Source organism: Pinus tabuliformis, chromosome 9 (assembly GCF_031772625.1).
Source record: "Pinus tabuliformis cultivar Carrire ecotype Pingquan chromosome 9, CPIR1, whole genome shotgun sequence".
Taxonomy (NCBI): domain Eukaryota; kingdom Viridiplantae; phylum Streptophyta; class Pinopsida; order Pinales; family Pinaceae; genus Pinus; species Pinus tabuliformis.
Genome location: NC_142307.1, coordinates 20,880,490 through 20,902,639, shown reverse-complemented (window position 1 = coordinate 20,902,639; position 22,150 = coordinate 20,880,490). Strand labels below are relative to the sequence as shown.

Below are 22,150 nucleotides of genomic sequence, written 5' to 3'. Positions count from 1 at the left end.
TGTAGTAAGATTAGGCTTGATTTCTCTGTCTGGATAACTACTTGTGAATTTTAGATTTCTCCTTTAATATTTGATATGTCTTCTTCATCAAGCAATTATACATATGATCAATCTTCCAAGAAAAATAAAGAGACAAGAGACACCAAAATTAGGCTGCTAGCCAGGGAAAAACCCCACAAGGGGAAAACCCAACAATCCTTCCCTTATAAAATCAGATCAAAATGAAATATCCAAGACCAATACTGCCACCAAAATGCCAAATCCAGCCCTCCTCCAAGTCACCTCCAAGATCAAACTCAATAATAATCAAATTGTTCCAATTCTGGTCAAAGCTCTGAAATTTGGACCTGTAACAAGAGGGGTCGAAAACTAGTTTGCAGCTGCTTCATAAATTTTGTCCTTTCTCACTAAGATTCTTCCATACATGCGAGCTCCTCCCTCTCCTTTTTGGTTTGTTTCTCCTTTGTTGATTCAGAAGATACTTCTTGTTATGTGCTTGAATGTATTACCAAATAGGTCGAATTGTATTCTTATATATATATCTATCCAGGAGGTCAAATAGGTGGCTCTTGGAGGACCAGGCCAACTTTTCTAAGGAGGGTCAACTTGAAATTTTGTGGACTATCGATTCAATATAAAAATCAATTTTCTTTTTCTTACAAAAGTCCAAATGGGACACGACTTAAATACATTTTCTTTTGACTCGTAATAAATTCCTTTTTGACTCTCTAAGCATGAAGAACATGCTTTGACCAAAAATGACAAATATAATAAATACATCATGATAGATTTATATTACATTATGAAGACCAACTCTAGTTACAACTTCAACAAAATTATCAATCATGTGGCTCATTTTTCTGAGCAAAGAAAGCTGAGCAGAGGCAGAAATTTGATGCTGGAAAGTTCAGTCTATGACATGAATTTATGAGTAGTCAAAGTCTGACAATGGCATAGAAATTGAGAGGATGGACATGGGATTGGATGATCACAAACTTCCAATCCCAATTCGTTGACGAACTCTGCTGCAATGAGATTTCCCTGTGATCCTGATTCAAACAGAGCACCAATCTTTGTCTTCTTGACCTGTATCTTTATATGGAAGAGTCTAGTCTTTTCATTCTCTTCCTATTATTGAATGCTACTTAGATTCACCTGCTTGTGCACTAATCTATAGACAATCTTCTCATCCACATCTGAGTTATCTTCCACCTAATTACTCGAATCTATGGCCATGATATTTTTTTTAATATCTTTCTTTTTTTTCTTCGAGGTGAGCTATGGATGCAACTTCCAGCACTTCTCCCCTGTATCACTGTCAATGTTATAGCGGTTGCAGTGGTTGATGGGATCTTTGCACTTGTGTATTATGGTTGTTGTCTTTTTATCCTTCCCCCATTTCCACTTCTTCCCTTCCTTGGAAGATTTTTGGTGCTCTTATTACTTGGACCCACTTGATTGCCCTTTATTTTGGCCTATGTTCTCCAAGTATTGTGCCTGCACACAAGCCTCATCCATCGATCTGGGCCTGAACAGCATCACCTGCTTCCTTAGATGGTTGTGTAGACCCCCCAGATACTTAAGGAGTATGTCTGGGTTGTTTGGGGAGATACTAGGCATTATGGCCATCTTTCCAATTTTTGTGGTGTACACCTGTACACTCCACCGTTGTCTTTGCATGAAGCAATTCCACCAGATCCACTAGTCCTCTACATACTCTATAGGGTAAAACTGTGACTATATGAAGGTTTGAAATCCACCCACTTAGTCACTAGAGGATCACCCTCCAACCTCAAGATCTCTATGTGGCTTTCCCACCAAGTCAAGGCATGGCCTTCTAATTTCAACTGAGCACAGGAAATCTTCTATTCGTCCTCTATATGATGAACACTAAAATAAAATTCTAATTGAGACAACGAGTGATTTATCTTCAAGAGCATCAATCTCACCTTGATACGACTTGATGTCGACCTTCGCTTCCATTTTGAATAGGGATTGTGAATGGTTCACAGCACTAGAACTAGCTTGATCCTTTTTTAGTTCTTTCTTAGACTACCTCTTTGGTTCTTGTCGATGCACCGATTTTTCCCTCTGATCTGACTTCCACGTTAGAACCTCCATCTTCTATGAATAGTCCAATCTTATTGCTTAGGTCTACCATGAGGAGGCTCACATTACGGTTTATATTTGCAAATTGTGCTTCCAGCCACGCACAAACTTCTCCTATGTTCTTGTGGGCAAAGGCTTGTAACACAACACTATACCTACAAAATAGAAGTCCTCTTACAAGACGCATTTATAGGAGTGAGACAGGAGGTGAGCCATCTTTGCATCTTCGATAGCCTAATGTATGTCCATATTCCATCAAAGAAGAGGACTAAGCTAAAGCCCTCATTTAAGCAAAGGATTTTTGTTGGATACAGTGAGATCTCAAAGGCCTACAAGGTCTACATTCCAAGGCATGGGTAGATTTTTGTTGGATTTGAAGAGGGTAGGATCTTTTTGAAATCGCATGACATAGGTCCAACAACGGCAAAAGATTGGGAGTGAGAGACTCCAAAGGTAGAGCAAGGACCAACAAAAGGGTCACATTCTTCTAATTAGGAGGAGCGAGACATTCTATCGAGCTCTACCAAGAGGAGGCCGAGATGGGTCAAGAAAACCTTGAGGGATGTGGAAAAGCATGTGGAGGCGCCTAGCAAGACCTTCAAGGAGAATAGACCACCAGCCAAATTTTCCAGTTATATGGCCTTGACGAGCAGCATCAGTGAGTCTGAGCCTTCTACATTTGAGGTTGCAGCAAACCAACACGTTTGGAGGGACGCCATTGTGGAAGAGTATAGTTCCATCATGAGGAACGATGTGTGGGAGATAATATTGAGGCTTGAGGGGAAGTCAGTGGTCATTTCTCGATGGATCTTCAAGATCGGGCATGCAGCAGATGGTAGCATTGAGAAGCACAAAGTGAGATTTGTAGCAAGAGGGTTCTCCTAGAAGGAGGGAATGGATTACAAGGAGACATTCTCACTCGTCACTAGATATGCATCTATCAGGGCAGTCATATCTATTGCCTGAAATATGGGGTGGAGTATTTCATCACATGGATACGAAGATTTCCTTCCTCAATGGGGTAATTAAGGAAGAGGTGTATATTGAACAGCCTCAGGGATATAAGGTGCATGGGAGGGAGTCCCATGTATGCAGACTGAAGAAGACCTTATATGGACTTAAGCAGGAACCTCATGTGTGGTACTCAAGGATTGATGGGTTCCTACTTACAATGGGTTGCACCAAAAGTGAGGCGAAGTCCAACTTGTACTATGTACTTGTTGATGTTGAGCCGCTTATCTTGGTACTATATGTTGATGATCTCTTTCTAATAGGATCAAAGAGGCCCATGAGGATGTGCAAGGACAAACTTGCTTCAAAGTTAGACATGAAGGATATTGGATTAATGCACTACTTTTTGGGACTGGAGGGTATGGCAGCAACCAGGAGAGATTTTCCTAAGGCAAGGCGAGTATGTAGTTGAGATCCTAAAGAGATTTAGGATGGAGGATTGCAAGACGATGTCTACACCCATGATTACCAACTTGAGGAACCTTGATGCCTTTGAGGGTGAGTTGGTGGATCCCACATTGTACAGGGCCTAAGCGGTTGATCAAGTCCTTGATGTATCTGGTTAAAACTAGGTCGGATATATGCATTGCAATGAATACACTCAGTCGATGTATGGTGGAGCAGAGGAGAGTTCTTTGGGTGGTAGTTATGCATGTGTCAAGCAATCTCAGTGGTATAGTGGACTATGGATTGAGATATGTCAGATTTGGTGGTGTGCAATTGCTGGGCTATACAGATTCAGACTGGGTCAAGAGTGCAATGGATAGGAAGAGTCCATCTACATGTTTTAGCTCGGGGTCAGCCATGATGTTGTGGTTTAGTAGGAAGCATCACTCAGTGGCACTTAGCTCGGAAAAGGCCAAGTACATGGCAACAAGTCTAATGAGTTGTGAGGCTGTATGGCTTCGCAAGATGTTCTTAGGGTTGTCTGATTTTGAGACGAGGCCTACAGTGAGTCCTATGACAATTAAATTTCAATCAAGCTTTCGGAGAATCTAGTGTTTCATGACAGGTATGTTTTAGTTTGGTGTCAACCATGATGTCGTGGTTTAGTAGGAAGCAGCACTCATTGGCACTTAGCTCAGCAAAGGCCAAGTACATGGCAACAAGTCTAGTGAGTTGTGAGGCTATATGGCTTCGCAAGATGTTCTTAGAGTTGTTTGATCTTGAGATGAGGCCTATAGTGATTCCCTATGACAATTGAAGTCCAGTCAAGCCTTCAGAGAATCTAGTGTTTCATGACAGGTCCAAGCATATAAATATCAAGTACCACTTCATCAAAGACAGGGTCCAGATGGGTGCTATGAGATTGCAATTTAGTTCTGCAAGGGAGCAGGTGGCATAAATTCTCACCAAGCCTCTTGTGAAGGGGAAATTTGTGTTCGACAAAGACAAGCTAGGGGTGGTGGAGAATCCCATCCTTACTAGGAGGAAGTGTTGATTTTGTAGCTTTGAAAGCTCTTCTAAATAGGTTTGTGTCTAACATGCATGACAAAAAGTCCTCTTTAATTGGTTGTTCGAGAGAAGAAACTAATATGATCACCTTCTTAAGTAGGCCGACATCTCTTGGCAGGCCGACTTGATGAAGTTTCTAGGCTGACTTGACTTGTGGCTTGTATCCTTGATCTTGGAGGGGTTTCCTTTACAATATTGACTCAAATAAATATGTAACATACCCAAGAAGGATTATTCATACATGACAAAAATTATTTTGACTCTATAGACTCAATGACATATCCTAGAAGCTCTCAATCGGAGCTTGACCTAAATAAAATTCCCTTGAGCATGAAACCCATGCCTCAAGAACTATAATACTAAATTTATTTTTCGCTTTTCATTGAATACATAAAATCAACATTCCATATGTCATTGTGAAGACCAAACCTAATTACATACTTCAACATATCTAAGGATAAATATTAAATTATTTAAGTGACTTAGATATAATATCCACCATTGATCTAAGAAGTTTGGGATTTATTCTTAATTGTATATCACTTTGGAGATTAGGGATTTGGCCCATGGGGAAATCATAAAGAGAACCTATGGGAGGTTTAATATTGGTTGAATGAAGTGAGAGAGGAGTAAAGAGGGGAGGGTAGTGCGCATGGGGGAAAGGGGTAATGGTTGAGTGGACTAAGGATAAAAGCGGGTGAGGTGGACATGCACCCAAGTGGAAGAGAAGAGGACTAGAGAAAGGGGCAGTGAAATTAGGGAGAACTAAATAATGGGAAATTCCATGTGCAATAGACAAGGGGAGGAGACTTTAATGGAGTGGAGTGAATTGAGGGAGTAAGTCAAGTGCACAATAGTACCTCATGTATGGTGGTTCGAGTTAGATTGAAGTCATGGAGGGTGAAGTGACCATGCAGTAGTTAAGTGAAGATTTTGCTCATTCATGATGAGGATGAGGAGAAAAGGCCACGCACATTAGTTGAGTGGAGATGAACGCAAAGTGATTGGAGATAAATGTGGAGTGCCACTCACTCCAGTCCATTACGGAGATACCTCAGTCAATTGTCACTAACTCCCAATTGACTCGTCCTAGTGCCACCTCACACTCCTATCAATGAATACAACCTTTGATGACTCCAAAGATCCTGCAGTTGACCCATGTGCTTTGCCACATCACTGCCCTGTCACCTATGCATCCAAATTGTCACTTATCCATCCCATATGTTGCCATGTGTCAACCCTCGAGACTGCCATGTGTCACTCATGCAAGGCTGATGCTAAAAATAGTAAGCTATCTGCATGCCTCCAATATCATACTCATCGGACTTAGCTTTCCATGGGGAGTAATGCCATGTTAAGGTTTTTTAAGTTTACTCAACCTAATTTGTCCTATTTTTTTCTAACTACTATACTGTGTTAGACAACCCTGTAGTGTGCCTTGCGGGAGGAATGCTACCTTTGTTGAGTAAATTCACTAGCCCCTGCTTTACCAAAGGTGACATCTTGGGATCGATCTGTCTCAAGTTTCAACATTTGATGAAATGACTTGGCATCTTTGACCAATTGAACAGTGTGCTGGATGATATCACCTATATATGTTTTGAGGTCATCATATGACCAGGCAAACACATCTTTGTACTCTATGACCAAAGTTTTGGTTTTCTGCTTTTCTTCCGAGGTAATCTCTTTCTCAATCTTAACTACCATAGGATCTAATTCTGTTCCAATATTAGTCTCTTCATATTCATCTGGTTTTATTGTCTCAGTCCTTCTAAACACATCATCTCTGTTGAAAGTTGCTTCCAAAGGCACTAGACCTGAAGGGATTTTGTTTGTTGGCAATTTTTCTATGGAATCCTCTTCCCTCCATTCTATTTCCTTTTAATAAAATTCCTTTATGCTATCGAGGAATCTGGCAATCTGTGCCTCATCTTGGAAAACTTCCCAGTTCTCAATATAATTTAGTATAAAGGCTTATTGATTTTTTCAATTCTGCCAACCTCAGGACAAGGCTGGAAGCTAGAAGCGGAAACTACTAAAGCATCAACTGTCATATGCAAGTTTTAGGCATTTTTACTGTTAAAATTGGACAACTAGGTCCAAACTCCATGTTCTGATGCTCAGATTAAGAGGCTAATATTTTTGTTGGATTCCTCTTTCTGAGAGGTGTAAAATCCATATAAAAATAGTCTTAATCCGATGAGCAGAACTTATATTTTGAATTTATTATTCTTAATAAATTATATGTGCAAGGTCAGCCAGTTTTGTAATGTAGGCTCACATGCCCAACAGATGTGTCACACACCCTCATTGATGGATATATATACAGGAAAAGTTGGAGAGAATTTGAACACAACTCCTCTCCACGTCTTGGGTTGACTCATCTACTGGTTGGAGGGTTGTTGTGACACATGCTGGGCTGGCTGACCAAAGGAGACTTTGCTGGTTGAAGCATCCTGTTGACCGCCGAAACGAACACATTCATTTTTCTTGTTTCTGATTTGTCTTCTGTAAGATCTGCTTATATGTTCTATCTGCATTTTGCTTATCTACTTGTATGATTGCTGTGAGAAAAGTGAAATTGCTCTTAGCATAGAACATCTACAAAACTTAACATTTACTAATCCCCGTGCATCAAAAGATTCTATAGCTTCTAGAACTATTTGTTTATATCTTTTCAGCTTCTCGTTCTTGCAAGCATTCACCACTTTTACTTGGCACACAATGAGATCAGAATCGCCAATGACCTTTAAAATCTTAACACCTAAATCTCTAGTTGCAATCAGACCAAGCAAAAGTTCGTCATACTCAGTGACAATTTAGTAGCCTTGAATTCCAATAATAAATATAAAGAAATTCATTATCAGGAGAAGTGTGTGTTATGCCTATCACATTACCTTGCTTGGAGCTTGCCTCATCGAAGTTCATCTTCCACATTCGATCAGTATCTGCTTGGGCTATGATCTCTGCCACAAATACTGTGCATGGTCCAATGCTTTCTTCCGGATATATAAAATTATTCTCAGGCCTTCTCGAATGTTCTACATGATTTTGCATGAAGTGCTCTTTATACAATGTAATTGTTTCACTGTATGGAGTGGGGATGGTTGCGTATGAAAAATCCATTTGAATATTCCCCCCTATGTCTGCCGCCCATTTATGGGATAACAACATTCCCCATGTGGCTAGAACATCTGGGACCACTATGCCCATGCTCAATTAAACATCTGATTGTGCTGCAAAGTGGAGTTGGAGATAATTAGACCAATTGATGAAAACTATTGGGAAACAAAAGCACACACATTCCTGTAGGGCCTCGGGTTTCCAATCCCATCTTTTGTGCTACCTCAAGAGTCATTACATTCATGGCGGCCCCAAAGTCTAACATGCAGTTATGTAAAATCCAATCTGTCAACACCGAAGGCATGAAAAATGTTTCCTGCAAGGGGTTGGTGATTGACCTAGCAGAGGTTGACAAGAGAATAATGGGAGGATCTTCTTCCCTCTCTGATGTTGACTTCTGGTTACATTTTGCTTTGAATCCCAACGCTGTTTCAATATGCTTCTTGAATGCTGGAAACTTAACTATCTCAACCAATGGTAATGGAACCTTCGCATTATTGGCCCATCTTGTAGGTCACACTCTCTTTTTCCTAAGGATGACACTTCGGAAGTGCTTTGAACATATGGAGGTTCATTCTGATAGTTTCTTGGAGGAGTAGATGGCTCTTTTTGACTAGTCTCAGGTGTCATTTTGTTCTTGCTATAGATCAAGCCCTTAAACCAGGCTTCAAACATTCTCTTGTGTTATTCAGAGCTGGCATTTCTGTGAACATTTCTGTTGTTGGATCTGCTTGTGAAGTATTTACTTGTTCCTTAGTAGATGTAACAATTATGCCACCTCCTAACATCAAATGTATCGGTGACACATATACCTTCCTTAATTCTTTGGCTTGAGGCTTTCTGCTATTGCACATGTTTCTTGTGCACGAAAGGCATGACATGGCCTACACCAATGTGGATGTGGCTGATCCATTGCATTAGCTGCATCAAGGTTATTTGGGGGTTTTTTATTTCGAAAAGCACTTTCAAATACACATCTTTGCGGTCGAAACTTGTTAGGTTGTTGTTGCCGACTTCTTTTCAACTTCACATATCAATCTTGCATTGTTTCTTGGTTTTTGCATAATGGTGACATGTAATTCCTTGAATTTTTCTACCAAGACTTTAGTTTACTGGACAATGTCCAACTTTCGTCTGTTAAATCTCCAATAACAGATCTGATTTATTTATACTTCAACAATTACTTTATACTTGGAAATTATTTCCTCAATAAAGCTGAAAATTGCTGGAAAATAAAATCACTGGTATTTCGAAGCAGAAATAAAATGGGGAAATCAATCGCATTACATCAGAAATTTCTGCCCAAAACATTCTTCCTTCATTTTATATTACTCAAGAAAATTTGGTCCTAGACCCACAGAGGTTCCAGCAATCGGCCCCCTTGGAAAATCAGCCCCAAGGAATTAAAACTACTGGAAAATGGCCCTCTTGGAGCCCCTTCACCAGCAAATCAGCCCCTCCTCCTCTCATATGACCCCTGCATACTTGAGAAATACGGTGGCCCCCCTCCAAAACAAGGTCTTCCTCTTCAGCAATTTTGCCTCTCCTAGACTCAACCTCCTTGAAATTTGTTCACGAAATTTCCTTGTTGTAATCCTTTTCCCTTCTCTTCAGTCTTAGTGTCTCTCTTTACATTTTACATATATCAAAGAACAGCTGCAAAAAAAGAGATGGCAGATATCCATACCAAGTCACCAGTAAAGGATAAGTTCAAGAATTGTAAAACAACTATTCGAGTTTTGGTCATTCAGGTGGGTGTTGGAATAATTAATAGCCACCTAATGGCCTTCCCTACCCACATTGATTGATCTCATACTGCATTTCTATCTTGACATTGCTCGTGGTTTCAAGCCCATGGTAATAAGCCAACCACAATATTGTGCACTCCTATAGTTATTTATAGCTATGTAATGAGATAAAGCATATAGTTTGTTGTGACTTTATGACTGCATATTGCATGTGTCAACGTGTCTAAACTATGTGCCTTATGTGCCTTTCCTTTTCTTTTCAACTTGCCACTATGCAAACAACAATGGACTCAAACATCACATACCATCATTACTTAAGTAGGCTTGCATCTATGTTCATCCTATAACACTCTTAGATTTTAGATCTTAGATCTTGTCATCTTTTTGCTTTCAACAATGCTCTAGGAGATGGCTTGGCAATTCCCACATTCTAGTTATACTAAATGTACTTTGTAGTCCCTTTCACCTACTTTTGTGGTCTTTTGTTGGATATTAATAAAATTATCATATTGTCTTCATGTTTTTCACATGAGGAACACATTTTTTTATATGGTTTATCAAAAAACAAGAAATTTAGAACCTAAATATATTTTACTAGTATATCTCAATTACAATCAGCAAAATTCCATCTTCTTTTGAAGGAACAAGTGTGATAAATAAGGGTGTTCAAAGAAAATCAATCAATGAACAAACAATTTTACTATTCCCCTTTTTCTATCCTAAATGTTGTAAAGAAGATTATGAATTTATCAAATGACAAGTAAACTATACCGTGCATGGATGCAAGAATCTTTCCAAAATCACTTGTGGGAGTCACAAGGACACGTACACCTTTCCCCGCTGTAGTCATAATACCAACTGTATTCTCTGGATTCGACTGCGAAACATGTGAAATGTCAATTATGATTTACAAAAAAAAAAATACCAGTTAAAACAATTAGGTACATTTTTCATGTCAAACTAAGACTCTACAACAATAAAGTGCACCAAATTAAATGACTTAATTATGTCAAACTAACTTGCAATAACACTACATAAGAAAAAGAATTGGTGATAAGTCCACTTAGAGAAACCATCTTAATCCATATGACATTGAATCCTTCAACAGTATTATTGTTCCGATGCTCAAAGATAATGCACCTTGTAAACTATGTCATGTTATCATTAGTATTTTATGCTAGTTATTAAACTTGCACTTTGTGGAGTCAAATGTTTTACATTAAACTGTACTTGTAGTTGATAGACTTTTTCAATGGTGGTCAGAGGTAATTGTCTAACCATCGTCTTTTTGTGGTTGCCCATGTCCTCATGTAGTAGGTGAAACTAACCTCGTCGGTTAGGTAAATGTAGTTGAAAATTCCATCCATCCATTGGTCTATGTCGAGGAGACACATTTATGGAGTACCTCAAGCTCAGACCATGGTGAAGGCAAAAGTATAAATAGAATGCCTGATATTTTGAGTAAGTCATTTGGAGTAGAGTTTTGGGTTTGACACAAATTGTTAAGGAATCTAACTTAGGCCAAGAGCAACATTTATATTATTGGGATTATTGATACAATTTGTGCTTATGGACACAACATATCTATCAAGTATCGTATGATTAACTCCATAGATTGTGTTATTTTAATTAATGTGAGTCATAATACCTCAAATGACTCTCGGCATTCACCTATGACTATCACCCTTCACATTCCTAACTTAATATTTACAACACTATTTACAAAATAGGATAATCCCAAGGATCAAGTATCCAACATTTTCCCCATCAATCCGAAGGGGTGTTCGTAAATCCAAGCATCATTATGAGCTTTTCAAACTTTTCTCTTCCAAGCACTTTGGCAAAGATGTCTACAATTTGGTCGGAACAATGTCTCAAATGAATAGTGTTAGCCTCTATGTGATATCAAAACATATGGTACTTTGTGTTGATGTGCTTAGTTCGATCATGGAAACTAGGATTCTTGGCCAACTTGATTGCAAAAGTATTGTCAACAAGAAGAGGAGTAGAATTCACCTATTTTGTAAGCTACACAATCTCCTTTGTTGTTTCTCCAGCTACCACATATTCTGCCTCTATTGTAGAATCTACTAGAATTGACTATTTGCATGATCTCTAGTAGAAAGTTGTCGATCCAAGACCCATGAGATAGCCCAAAGTTAACACTTCATTTTCTTTATCCCTATTACCCACCAAAATGTGGGTAACCCCATAGGAGACATTTTTCTCCTTCTTTGGATAGCCAACCTCCCAACAACTCTACATTGCTCAATATATGACATTATGCAAGGTTCCTCCACCATTTGCACCGATCAAACACCACTCACCATCCGATATTCATCTTGAGTGTGGGTCATCATTCAGCAAGTACTTTAACCACCCTGCAAGCATGTGCTTCTACTTAATGTTTTGGGCATTCTAACATGAATTAACAGGTGATCTGAATGATTGATCGATCTTGACTGTAAACTTGTTCCTTATTTAACCAAGGAGGTGTGTTTTTGGCCCTAGTCCACTAGGACCTCCTCTGAGGCTTTAGAGTTATAAGACGGACACTACTTGGGAGAGTTGGATTAAAGTAGCGTGTCCATGATATTCCATACTTACCACTTTCCATCATTTTCCAGATTTCATCTCCATCCTTCGAGCTTGTGGTCATTAGTTCATTGGGATTAGCATCCTCTTATTTAAATCCTTGAGCCTGTGCTAGAAACTTTTCCCTAGATGTTGATCTAACTAAGAGAACATTAAAGGCATAAAATGACCACAATGAAAGAAAAAGAAATTTAAAATCCAAACGATGGTCGAGGCATTAATTAGTGTGGGAAAAATCCTAGCATGAGCTCCACCCCCCTCATTAGCCATCACCCATTTCCATGACCATTTGATGCTCCATCACATGATAAAGGAACTCTTGCATGTCCCAACCCTAATGAGAGATAGACGACATCATCATTAAGTGGTAAATAAATGTTAAATCATTAAAAGCAAGCTTGGGATTTTAGTTATGCTCCCATTCAAAGCATTATCAAAAAGAAGTAAAAGGTGCACCAAAGGGGTGGAAAAAGTAGGCCAAGGAAAGAGGTAACTCATGCCTCCATGATTTAAAAAATGGGAGCCTTTGTGTCAAACTCCCGGTGGCTAGGGTTTCCCTAGCTGTCGTTGAACCATGTGATTGCAAATTCAGTCGAACCAATCTATTTGCAAGTTTCCTGAATCGAATCGTGCCATCCTTGCGTTCACCTATGGTTTTAGTCTTGTCATCATCAATCGAAATAATCGCTAATGTTCTCTGCTAGATCAGATATGCATCTTTTGGTCTCACCTACATCGTCCTACTTGTGAAGATTCAGCGCGGCCACACTACGAATCCTTGTTCGTGTTGTCAATCTGGTTGAAGAGTGGCATTTGCACCCGAAGTCCGTGGAGTTACCATCGTTGTAGCCCTACAATTTGTGCATAGATCTGACTGCTCGAAGTTGCTCACCTATTAGCGACCATCGCAAGGATTTCTGGGTTGTTCTGTTGGTTGTGTGCTTCATGTAGGCACAATGAGCGCCCCAAATAAATTTGTGAAGAAAGCATAATCAAACCCTTATTTGGATCTGAGGTTTCTCTCCTCAATGAAAAGGAATGTGGTATTCTTGAAGGGAATGGGTTACTAGGAAAGTTCAGTGGTGTGTGGCCAAGTTGTGGAGCTATTAAAGAATGGGCTTTCAAAAACTGGGCAAACCATGAACCCCAAAACATTCTCTATTGTGGTAATGGATATTATTTATGTAGAAAACTAATCAACTAATAATAACACACACTCATAAAATAAATATCAGAAATATAGAAAAACCAGACATGGCGGAAAAGGCCTCAGCCTTACAGCATTCCTCACATTCTCATTATTATTCCATCCAATGTACAAAGAATGATAATAGTACAAATAAATACATGAGGAAGTTGGTCTCAAGATAGTACGTCCATCTTGGACACTATGGTTGAGAAAATATCTCAACAACACACTAATCCAGGAGCCGTTGGAGAAAATCTCTCAACCAAGCCTAAACTTACTCCAAACCATGAGGAACAAACTCAATCTAGAAAGGTAGGATTAAATCCTAACTTTCATGATTTTAATGAATTTAATTATTTGTACTTAGAATTGTTTTTAATGTGAGAGTGAGGCTAACAATTTATTTCTCTTTGCAAACTAGGAAGATAGAGACCGGATCTACAAATCACGTCCCTATTTCATGGGCACCAAAGGTTTGTTTCTCACTCATTGGTCTCTTGAATTTATTATTTAATCCATTGATGGAAATCTCATCTACACCTGTATGGATTAGATTACCTTTTGCCCCCCTTCTTTACTGGGGTGAAGGCATTTTTAAAGCCATAGGAGATAAACTAGGCATATATATTACCAATGATATCGAACATGAGAATAAATTTTCATTACCCCAAATTTGTGTTGAAATAGAATTCTCGAAAGGACTCCCCAAGGCGATTCAACTCAACTCAAACTGGATGGGTGTTCTGATCTCCAGGCTTTGGATTACAAACAAGTTCCTTTCAAATGTAATATGTGCCGTGAGTATGGACACTTTGCAAAAAGTTGTCCAAAAGCTTCAATTTCTCAAAGCTCCCCAACTCCATCGCCTCCTCTTGGGCAAGGAGAAAACACGCAAGGATTCACTCTCGCTAAAAGAAAACATAAGAAGTATGGAAGTAAACATAGCAGACTTGCAAGGTTGAATCTAAGCATCAACCCCTTTCCAAAAATAGTTTTGAAATCCTGAATGCTTCTAAATAAGAAAGTGAGAATCTTAAGGCCCAAGCGGATTAGCCAAATAACCATGTTCCAAAGGTCCCTCCTGATTCAAATGATGAAGAAGATCCAAATCAGGTCTCTCCAATTACTTGATAAATTTTGAGATGTAGTAGACTTGCTTTCTCCTTGAAGACTTGATGGCTTGCCTTCCTTAGATCTTGATGTTCTTCAAGTTGCTTTCTCCAAGTGGACTTGCTTGATGACGAGATTTGTTTGATGACTTGTAGCTTGATGTAGGTCCTTCTTTGATTTGCTCTTCTTGTAGGTGCCTTTTTGTAAGACTCTTCTTCTTGCTTTGTAGTCTTCCTTGATGAAATGATAGATGGTAAACCTTCTTGTCCTTGATGTGATAGAGACTTCTTGGCTAGATGCTTCAACTTTTGTAGATGTCCGTCCTTGATGAGTGTTTTTGAGATGCCCTTTCCTTGATGTGTCACCTTAGCTCTGAAACCATGTTGAAGAATCTAGGGCAATTAGGTGCAGTGTGATTCTTCTTGACTTGATAACAATTTGTGGAGTCTTTTTACTTTTCTTGTTAGCTTAATCTTCTTCTTCTTATTATTAATGCATGTGTGTGTACTTCATCAAATTGCTACCAAAAACATAAGAACAAGAACACAAGATGTTGGGTCTTTGCCAGGGCCAAAACCTCTCTTCTCTTGAGAGGAAAACCCTTTAGTAAGTTTTTCTTATTGAAGCTTCTTATTGATCAATGCCAAACCCTAGACCCTTGACTAGAATGTCCTCCAAGCACAAGTCAAATCCTTTCTCCTTTCTGCACTTTGTTCCCCGACACTTCCTTCTCCTGACAATTCGTCCCTCGGCACTTCATCCTCCTCCTTCCGGCACTTCATTCTTCCTTCAACTGTTGGTGAACCTTGTTGCTCTAGATGAGATGTTCCTCTTCTATACTTAGAGATATCCTTCACTTATGTAGACACCTTACTTCAAATGAGATCCTTCTTGAGATGTAGGTGTAGACTGAAGTGACTGTACAACAACCCTAAATTCTCGCACGTGTGGGACATTTACTTGATGTTTTATACCCTTCTCTCCCTCGCTTGAGTACTCTTCTTCCACGCTTGAGTAGGAGGCCTTGTAGGCCTAGATTTAGACCCAAACAAAGAGAGATAGATGACTGTGTATTGTTGTTGTCATAACCGCAGTGACATCCCTCTGTTACCTCGCACATGTGACTGCAGCTGCCCTAGAACAGACCTCTTAAACTCGGTTGTGTACCCTTCTTCCTCACTGCACTTGGAGACCCTTTTTCTTCGCTCTTTTCCACCTTTTTCTAGTCCCTTTACTTCGCTAATTTCAGAGAGGATTGCTTGGCGTTATAATGGAGTGGACAGCCTCTATATATAGAGGATTGTCCCTCTTTTTAGGCCGACTTGAAGGCCGACTAGAACACTGTTGGCCGCCTTGACATCTATAGCTCGGATTGCTTCTTTGGAGGTGTCTTTGCTTTGGAGGAGACTTGAATTTGCTTGGAGGGTTATTCTTTTGACTCTTATACAAACATATACATGGAGTAACATGCCCTTAAGGTCTTCAATCATTTTCTTTTGACTCCTTGACTCACCTATAGCACTTAACATGTGCTAAACCTATTTCAATGAGCAAGAAACTCATTGACATATATTATCAAAATAATATTTCTTTTCTTGAATAAGTACAAATATCAGAAGTACATTTATGAAGGCTGAACCTAGTTACATTTCCTTCAACAGACCTAGGACATGCCACCTCCCCTTAGGGGTTGAAAGCACAAAATAGGGTTGACCATCTAGCCATTCCTAACACAAGTATGGAACACTTTTACAGGACTTTGTCTAGTTAGATATTTGAAAGTGATCCAAGTGTTATTATGCCCTTAGCAATTAAGTACGGTCCATTATGATGCATCTATGGTCATTGTCCCTAATGATTGGTGGCATTCACTTGATCTTGAGATGATTTTTCTAGGTGGTTCTTCGCAAAGTAGCTGAGGCATTTGAGGGCAGATTACATCACACCACTACACAATATGATGGGACGTTTTGCACCTCCCACAAAGCAGTGATGACCTTCCAGATGTAGCATTGCCCCTCCAAAGCAGAGCGTTGGGCACTTTGATGATTGCAGATGATGATTGACACCCCAAAGTACCCCTAGATGTAGAAACGTTAAGTTTCTCTTGCTTGGTGTTGGATATATTTGATATTGTACCCAACGGACCCAGGACGCCCCCAGGATGGCCTTAACATTGTTTGATGGGTGTTGCTTGTTCTGGAGTACAAATGATGATGGTAATACTTTTGATGATAAGGGGAGGACTTGTTCTCACTCTGGAAGCCTCAATGCTAGAGAGAGATGGTGCCTTGTCACCCATCTAGGCCTCGAGTGGGTGACATAGGGCACCCAAAGCATGGTTTTTGGACATGGAGGCACTTCTTGGGGTCTCCCCTCAAAATTTGATTTGATTATGATGACGAACCATCTCCTTAGCCTGTCCCACGCCTTCTTGTGGCATTTATTGCTAAAAAAGAAGATGACGTCACACTTTTGGAGGATATCAACCCACACGTGTGGGCATTTGTGGCATTATTTTATTGTTTTGAGCTATGGGGTTGGATTGTAACCCCTTGCCTTGCCAAACATTCAAAGTCAAACTTGTTTTAGGGCTTCTAAGTTTAATTTTTTTGTAAATGTGAAGGGATAGACCTCAAATAAATAGAGGATCCCTCCACTTCATTTGAACATCATCACACATTTGAATTCGGCCTCCTTAGAGAGTGCAATTGCCTTGTCTATTTTGCTACTTCATGAATATGTGATTTTTGTGGAGCATCTTTATATTGGAGAATGATTTTTGCACTGGATATGTCTTTTGGGGATTGAAAGAAAGCTTTTCTTGGAAGAATTTGTAAGTTTATTGATGAATTTTCTATATTTTGTATGTCAATGAATTTAATGCTAAGGTTTCTAAATGTTCCATCACTAAATGCATATTGTTTGTTGGAAATCTTGGCTAAATTTTGCATGTTAAAATTACTCTTCCACGAAATCTATAGAACTCCTAGGGTGCATCTTCTATATTTAATTTATCCCCTCACAAAAAATATAGCTAGGGTTTTACAAGAGGAAAGTTATTTTCCACCCTTACGCCAATCATTTTTCATCTTCCTTTAAAATTTACCCTAAAACTCCATTTGCCACCATAGAATTAAGCACTAGCCAAGGTTGTGTTAATAAAAAATTATTAAAACTTAAATATTTTCCTTTATTTTATCTCTCCTAGCTTTTTTCAAGCAAACCGCTAGGGCTTTTCTAGGGCCAATTTGCCATAAGGCTGAATTTGAGAGAATTGTGGATGAAATTACAAGGCTTGCCTCCATAAACCTTTTAAAAGCTAAATGTAGCATTGATTGTGGCAAAACCTCCCTAGGTAGGGTTGACGTTATTCTTTCCAAACTCCTTTCTACTATTAAAACCCTAGTCCCTAACCAAGCTTCAACTTGAAGCCTATCTAAGTGTTCCCCCTATTACTTTGTTGAATTAATCATTAAGGAAACCCTTTCTTTCACTTCTCCATGTCTAGATATTCCTTTATCATTGCATATCAATAAGCTCTAGCATGTTGTAGTCCTTAGCTAGTCTAGGGTTAGAATACTTGTTTCTTTATAGAAAAGATTTGAGTCTGTTTCAGGTTTAGGGTATCTTTCACTAGCCCATTCATATCACCTTGAGTCCTCTAATTAGAATACCCTTATAGACAAATACAAGGAAGCCTCTCTCGTGGTAAAATTCCACTAAACAACAGGAGGAAGATTGTTGAGGTGAGAGTTGAAATCCTTCCTCATTATTGCCATAAGGAGACGCTCACCTTGTGAGCCCCCCCACAAGGCCTACTAGATTTTGCTGCAACAATCCCCATCAGAGTCTAAATCTAAATATCCAATCAGGTTGAAGTCATCTGCCTTAGGATACTTGAGTCCAAAACCTTGAGTTCCTTTCAATTATTTTAGAACACTCTTTGTAGTGGGGACCAATGTGTTTCACGAGGTTTTTTGTACAAACTTGGAAAGAAACCCAACAACGAATTAAACATCTAGTCTGATGGTCGTAAGATAGAAGATGTCCCACAAGTCCTCCAAACTTGGTTTTATCCCAAAATTCATTTTCATTAGAGTAGAGAGAGGGTTACACTCAGCCATGCCAAACTTGTTTAGCAATTTCCATGTACTTCTTTAGGGAGACCAATATGTACTTTGGATTTTTGAGTCACTTCAATGCCCAAGTAGTTGTAAAAATGTCCCAAATCTATCATCTCAAAGCCTTCCTTCAATTTTTTTTTATGGATGCAATACAGCTTCCATCATTCCTTATTATCAATATATCATCTACATACACTACAAGATGTAAAAAAATTGCCAACTTTCTTGACAAGCAAAGTTGCATTATCAACATTAAAGTGCCTGAATTGCAATTTCTTGTGGTGCTTGTTTCCAACCATATGAGGATTTGATAAGTTTACAAACTTTATGTTCTCATCCCTTCACAACAAAACCTTTTGGGTGAGACATGAAGACATTCGCTTTCAATTCAAGAAAGCGGCGTTCACATCCATTTGATGAACTTTCCATCCATTATATGTTGCCAAGGAAAATAGGTATGAATGTGTGGTAGTTGCTACAACCCCCTCCAAAAATTTTCCTATATCAAAATTTTGGAGCCCCTTAATGACATGTGAACTCTCGATCTAAGTCATTGAAGTCATCCTTGGTCTTACTTTTCTAAGTGTTCAAGTCTTTTCTAGAAATCCTAAGTGTCTTCTTCCATGCATCCACAAGTCTAAGTGGTGTTCCCTTCACATGCACACTTTCTAAGATAAGCTAAGTACACTTCATAATGAGCTTTGTGCATTCCTTGAGCACTAGGAGCATTCTTGGTTGCAAGTGCGACACTTTCCGGGTAAGTTTCCGTGTTGTCGCTTTTGTTTGCTTTTATTGTCGCATGTGTTGCTTTTGCTTTTGCATGAGCTGTTTTTGCCTGCTTCTTCCCTTGAAAGTGTCATTTTTTCTTATTTTAGCTCTTACATGTGTCGTTTCTAGTGCCTCTTCACATTTCATGACCTTTCGCATTCCAGTTATGATTGCTATTGTATATATGAATGCATGCATGGTTCTCTTTGCTTATCTTTGTCTAACACTTGGTCATTTTCGAGTTGATCTTTGCCTCCATTTTTTCATTTACACGTTCCTCTCTTCCAAGCAACAAGCCCTCACATCTTGCTCACTGTTGTTCCAACATGCGCACATCAAAGGACTGGCTTCGCATTGCGCACTCTCAGTGAGCAATGTTAACCTCCTTGCTCATTGTGCTTGCCCACTGTGCCCAACCTACCCTCCAATTGCATATTGTGCACTTCTAGTCAGACGTATGCAGCCCACTGTCAACTGTTGATGCGGCCAGCGCAATACGAGAAGCCTCTCTTCTTTCAATTGTGCATTGCACAGCTCTAGGCCCTAAGAATCAAGTCTTTATCTCTCATTGATCCGACATGCACATTGCCCAAGTCTCTCTTCCTTGCCATCGCTCAGAGCACACTTCCTGTGGCCACTAGGGCCACCTTGCCTCAAGCTTGCATGCATGTGCTCACAACTTGCAATCCTCCCTCATAGTGACTATCTTTTGCATTGATACAAGAAGTGATTTTGGGAACAGATTTTGGTTTGCAATGAGTGAGTTTCCACTTGCAGGTGTTGCAAATCCCGAGCTTATTAGTTTGTCATCGTCCACTGACACAATGCCTCCAGTCACACAGAAAGGACCAACAAAGGAGGCTACTGAAAGCAGTACCAAAGGTGTCGTGGAAAGTTCTAGATCAAGATTGCCTAGTATGCCAAATACCAAGTGTTTCATTGACAAGTCCACCATCATCACATGGCAAATCATAAACAAGGCTTTTATTGAGAAAGAGTTCCCAGAAGATTTGGTAGATAGAGAAGTTTACATTAATATTAAAAGATCCAAGTTCAATGGGATTGTTTGTAGATATGTGGTGATACCGTGTGCAGAAGCGATAGGATGGATACTACAAGGTCTAGACTCCAAAAACATGATTCTCAACAGTGTAAGTGGGCAAGAGCTCCCGACATTTCAACCCCATGATCTTCACTCATACTACAAGCTATCGAGTGCTGAAGAGTATCTAAATTCAATCTATGTAGCTTGGTCTCATTTAAATACAAACGATGTGATTAAGACATGGTGGCAGAAACCAGCGAAATTTTGCCAGAAGCCAGAGGGAATCTACATGACAAATTCATTAAGGAAAGTCTACCAATACCTCATGGCTATGTGTTGCAAATTGTATGGGCACGAGAGCATTAATTCTGTGAAGAAGGATGCATTTACATGCTTTACCTAGTTGTTACAAAAGGAAAAATCTTTCACTGCTCAGACATACTCACCCAATAGTTGCAGATAAATGCATCAAAGGCAAATAAGGTTACACAAAGCGAGCAACCTAAATTCTACATGTCTGCATACCTGCTTGATGGAATTTGCGCTAGAAATTAGTTTCAGGGTATCAAATGGACCAGACAACAACCCTCTGTCAACATCCATTGAGGGCTATTGTCAGAAGTTAGTTCTAGGGGAGTATATGACAAATTAGTCGAGCACTACTTTACCGTCTATGTTACAGGAAACATGGGCCAGGGGATGTTTCTTCCCGGAAACTGGGATGAAATGCTAAAACACATATGGTATGGGCCTGAAACGCATTTCAAGCCATACAAGCGAATTTCACGAGGCTGAAATGTAGCCCATATGGCTTGAAACGCGTTTCAGGTCGGTATGGGTGCGTTTCTGCTCAAAAAAGTGTTTCTTTTTGGGTTTTTTTCTTTTTCTCTTTTAACTTTTTGATTTTGTGATTAAATTAATTCATGGTTGTTTCTAGATGTCTCTCGCAAGTTATAAAAAGGCTCTCGCCTCATTCCCTATAAGGAAAAAAACACTAAATTAACAACTTCTACCATCAAATCTTCGTGCAACTTAGTTTCTCGTGCTTTATCAGATGATCTTTGAGGTTGAGGCACCCTGCATGGCCGACAAAGCCAAAGAAGTTGTTACTGAGGTTGCATATTGGTTTGCCTCTTCTCAAGGCACATATATCAGAGTCCTCGAATCCTATAAACATCCACACCTTAAGCCAAAATATGTGACCGACAAAGTTGTCATGCAGGAGATTAGTTATCAGTTACGCTTAGGATTGTCGCAATAGTTGTAGAAGAAGAAGAAGTCACCTTGGCCAGCCTTCCCTCTGCAAGTAGGGTCATATGAGCTAAAGAGTTTGAAGGCGACAGAAGCAGAGCTTGTAGAACATAGTCGCCCCAAATTCGGAGAGATGAGCTTTCATCGATATGACCCTAGGGGAGCATGCAAGCAACACTATGCAAAGTTGCATTTCACCTGGCCATATGTTTTGACTCTTGGGAAGATGATGAGAAGATTAAGAATTGGTATAACCCTTCCAAAGCAGCTAGACCGGGTGATAAGGTGGGCCCTTCGCATATAGCTCATGTACTAGATGTTGAAACTAAGTGTTCTAATGGAAAGATATCGAAAAATTAGGCCGATTCAAAAAGACGACTCTGAAAATGGCTTCCGGATGAAAAAGTTATGGCTTTTTAAAAAAATGTTGTTGAAGATGCCGACAAACCACGTAAATGTTGGGAAGTGAATGATAATGTTATATTTATTAACAAAAAAAAAAAACTCCCCCCCCCCCCTCCAAACTTAATCTAATTAGTTCACTTTTAAAAAAAGATTACTTTATGTGACCCACTTTTATAAATAAGTGAAAGTCACTACAGTACTTTATGAACTATCC

General features: G+C 39.4%; 1 protein-coding gene across 1 annotated transcript in view; it reads right to left on the bottom strand.

Annotated features, from left to right (window-relative positions):
• The window catches only part of LOC149146908 (26S proteasome non-ATPase regulatory subunit 4 homolog), a 204,437-nt gene that overhangs the window by 175,073 nt on the left and 7,214 nt on the right, over nucleotides 1–22,150 (bottom strand). The window contains exon 3 of the mRNA XM_089438178.1: nucleotides 10,218–10,323. Within this exon, the coding sequence (XP_089294304.1) occupies nucleotides 10,218–10,323 (106 nt within the window). The remainder of the gene's footprint in view (nucleotides 1–10,217; nucleotides 10,324–22,150) is intronic.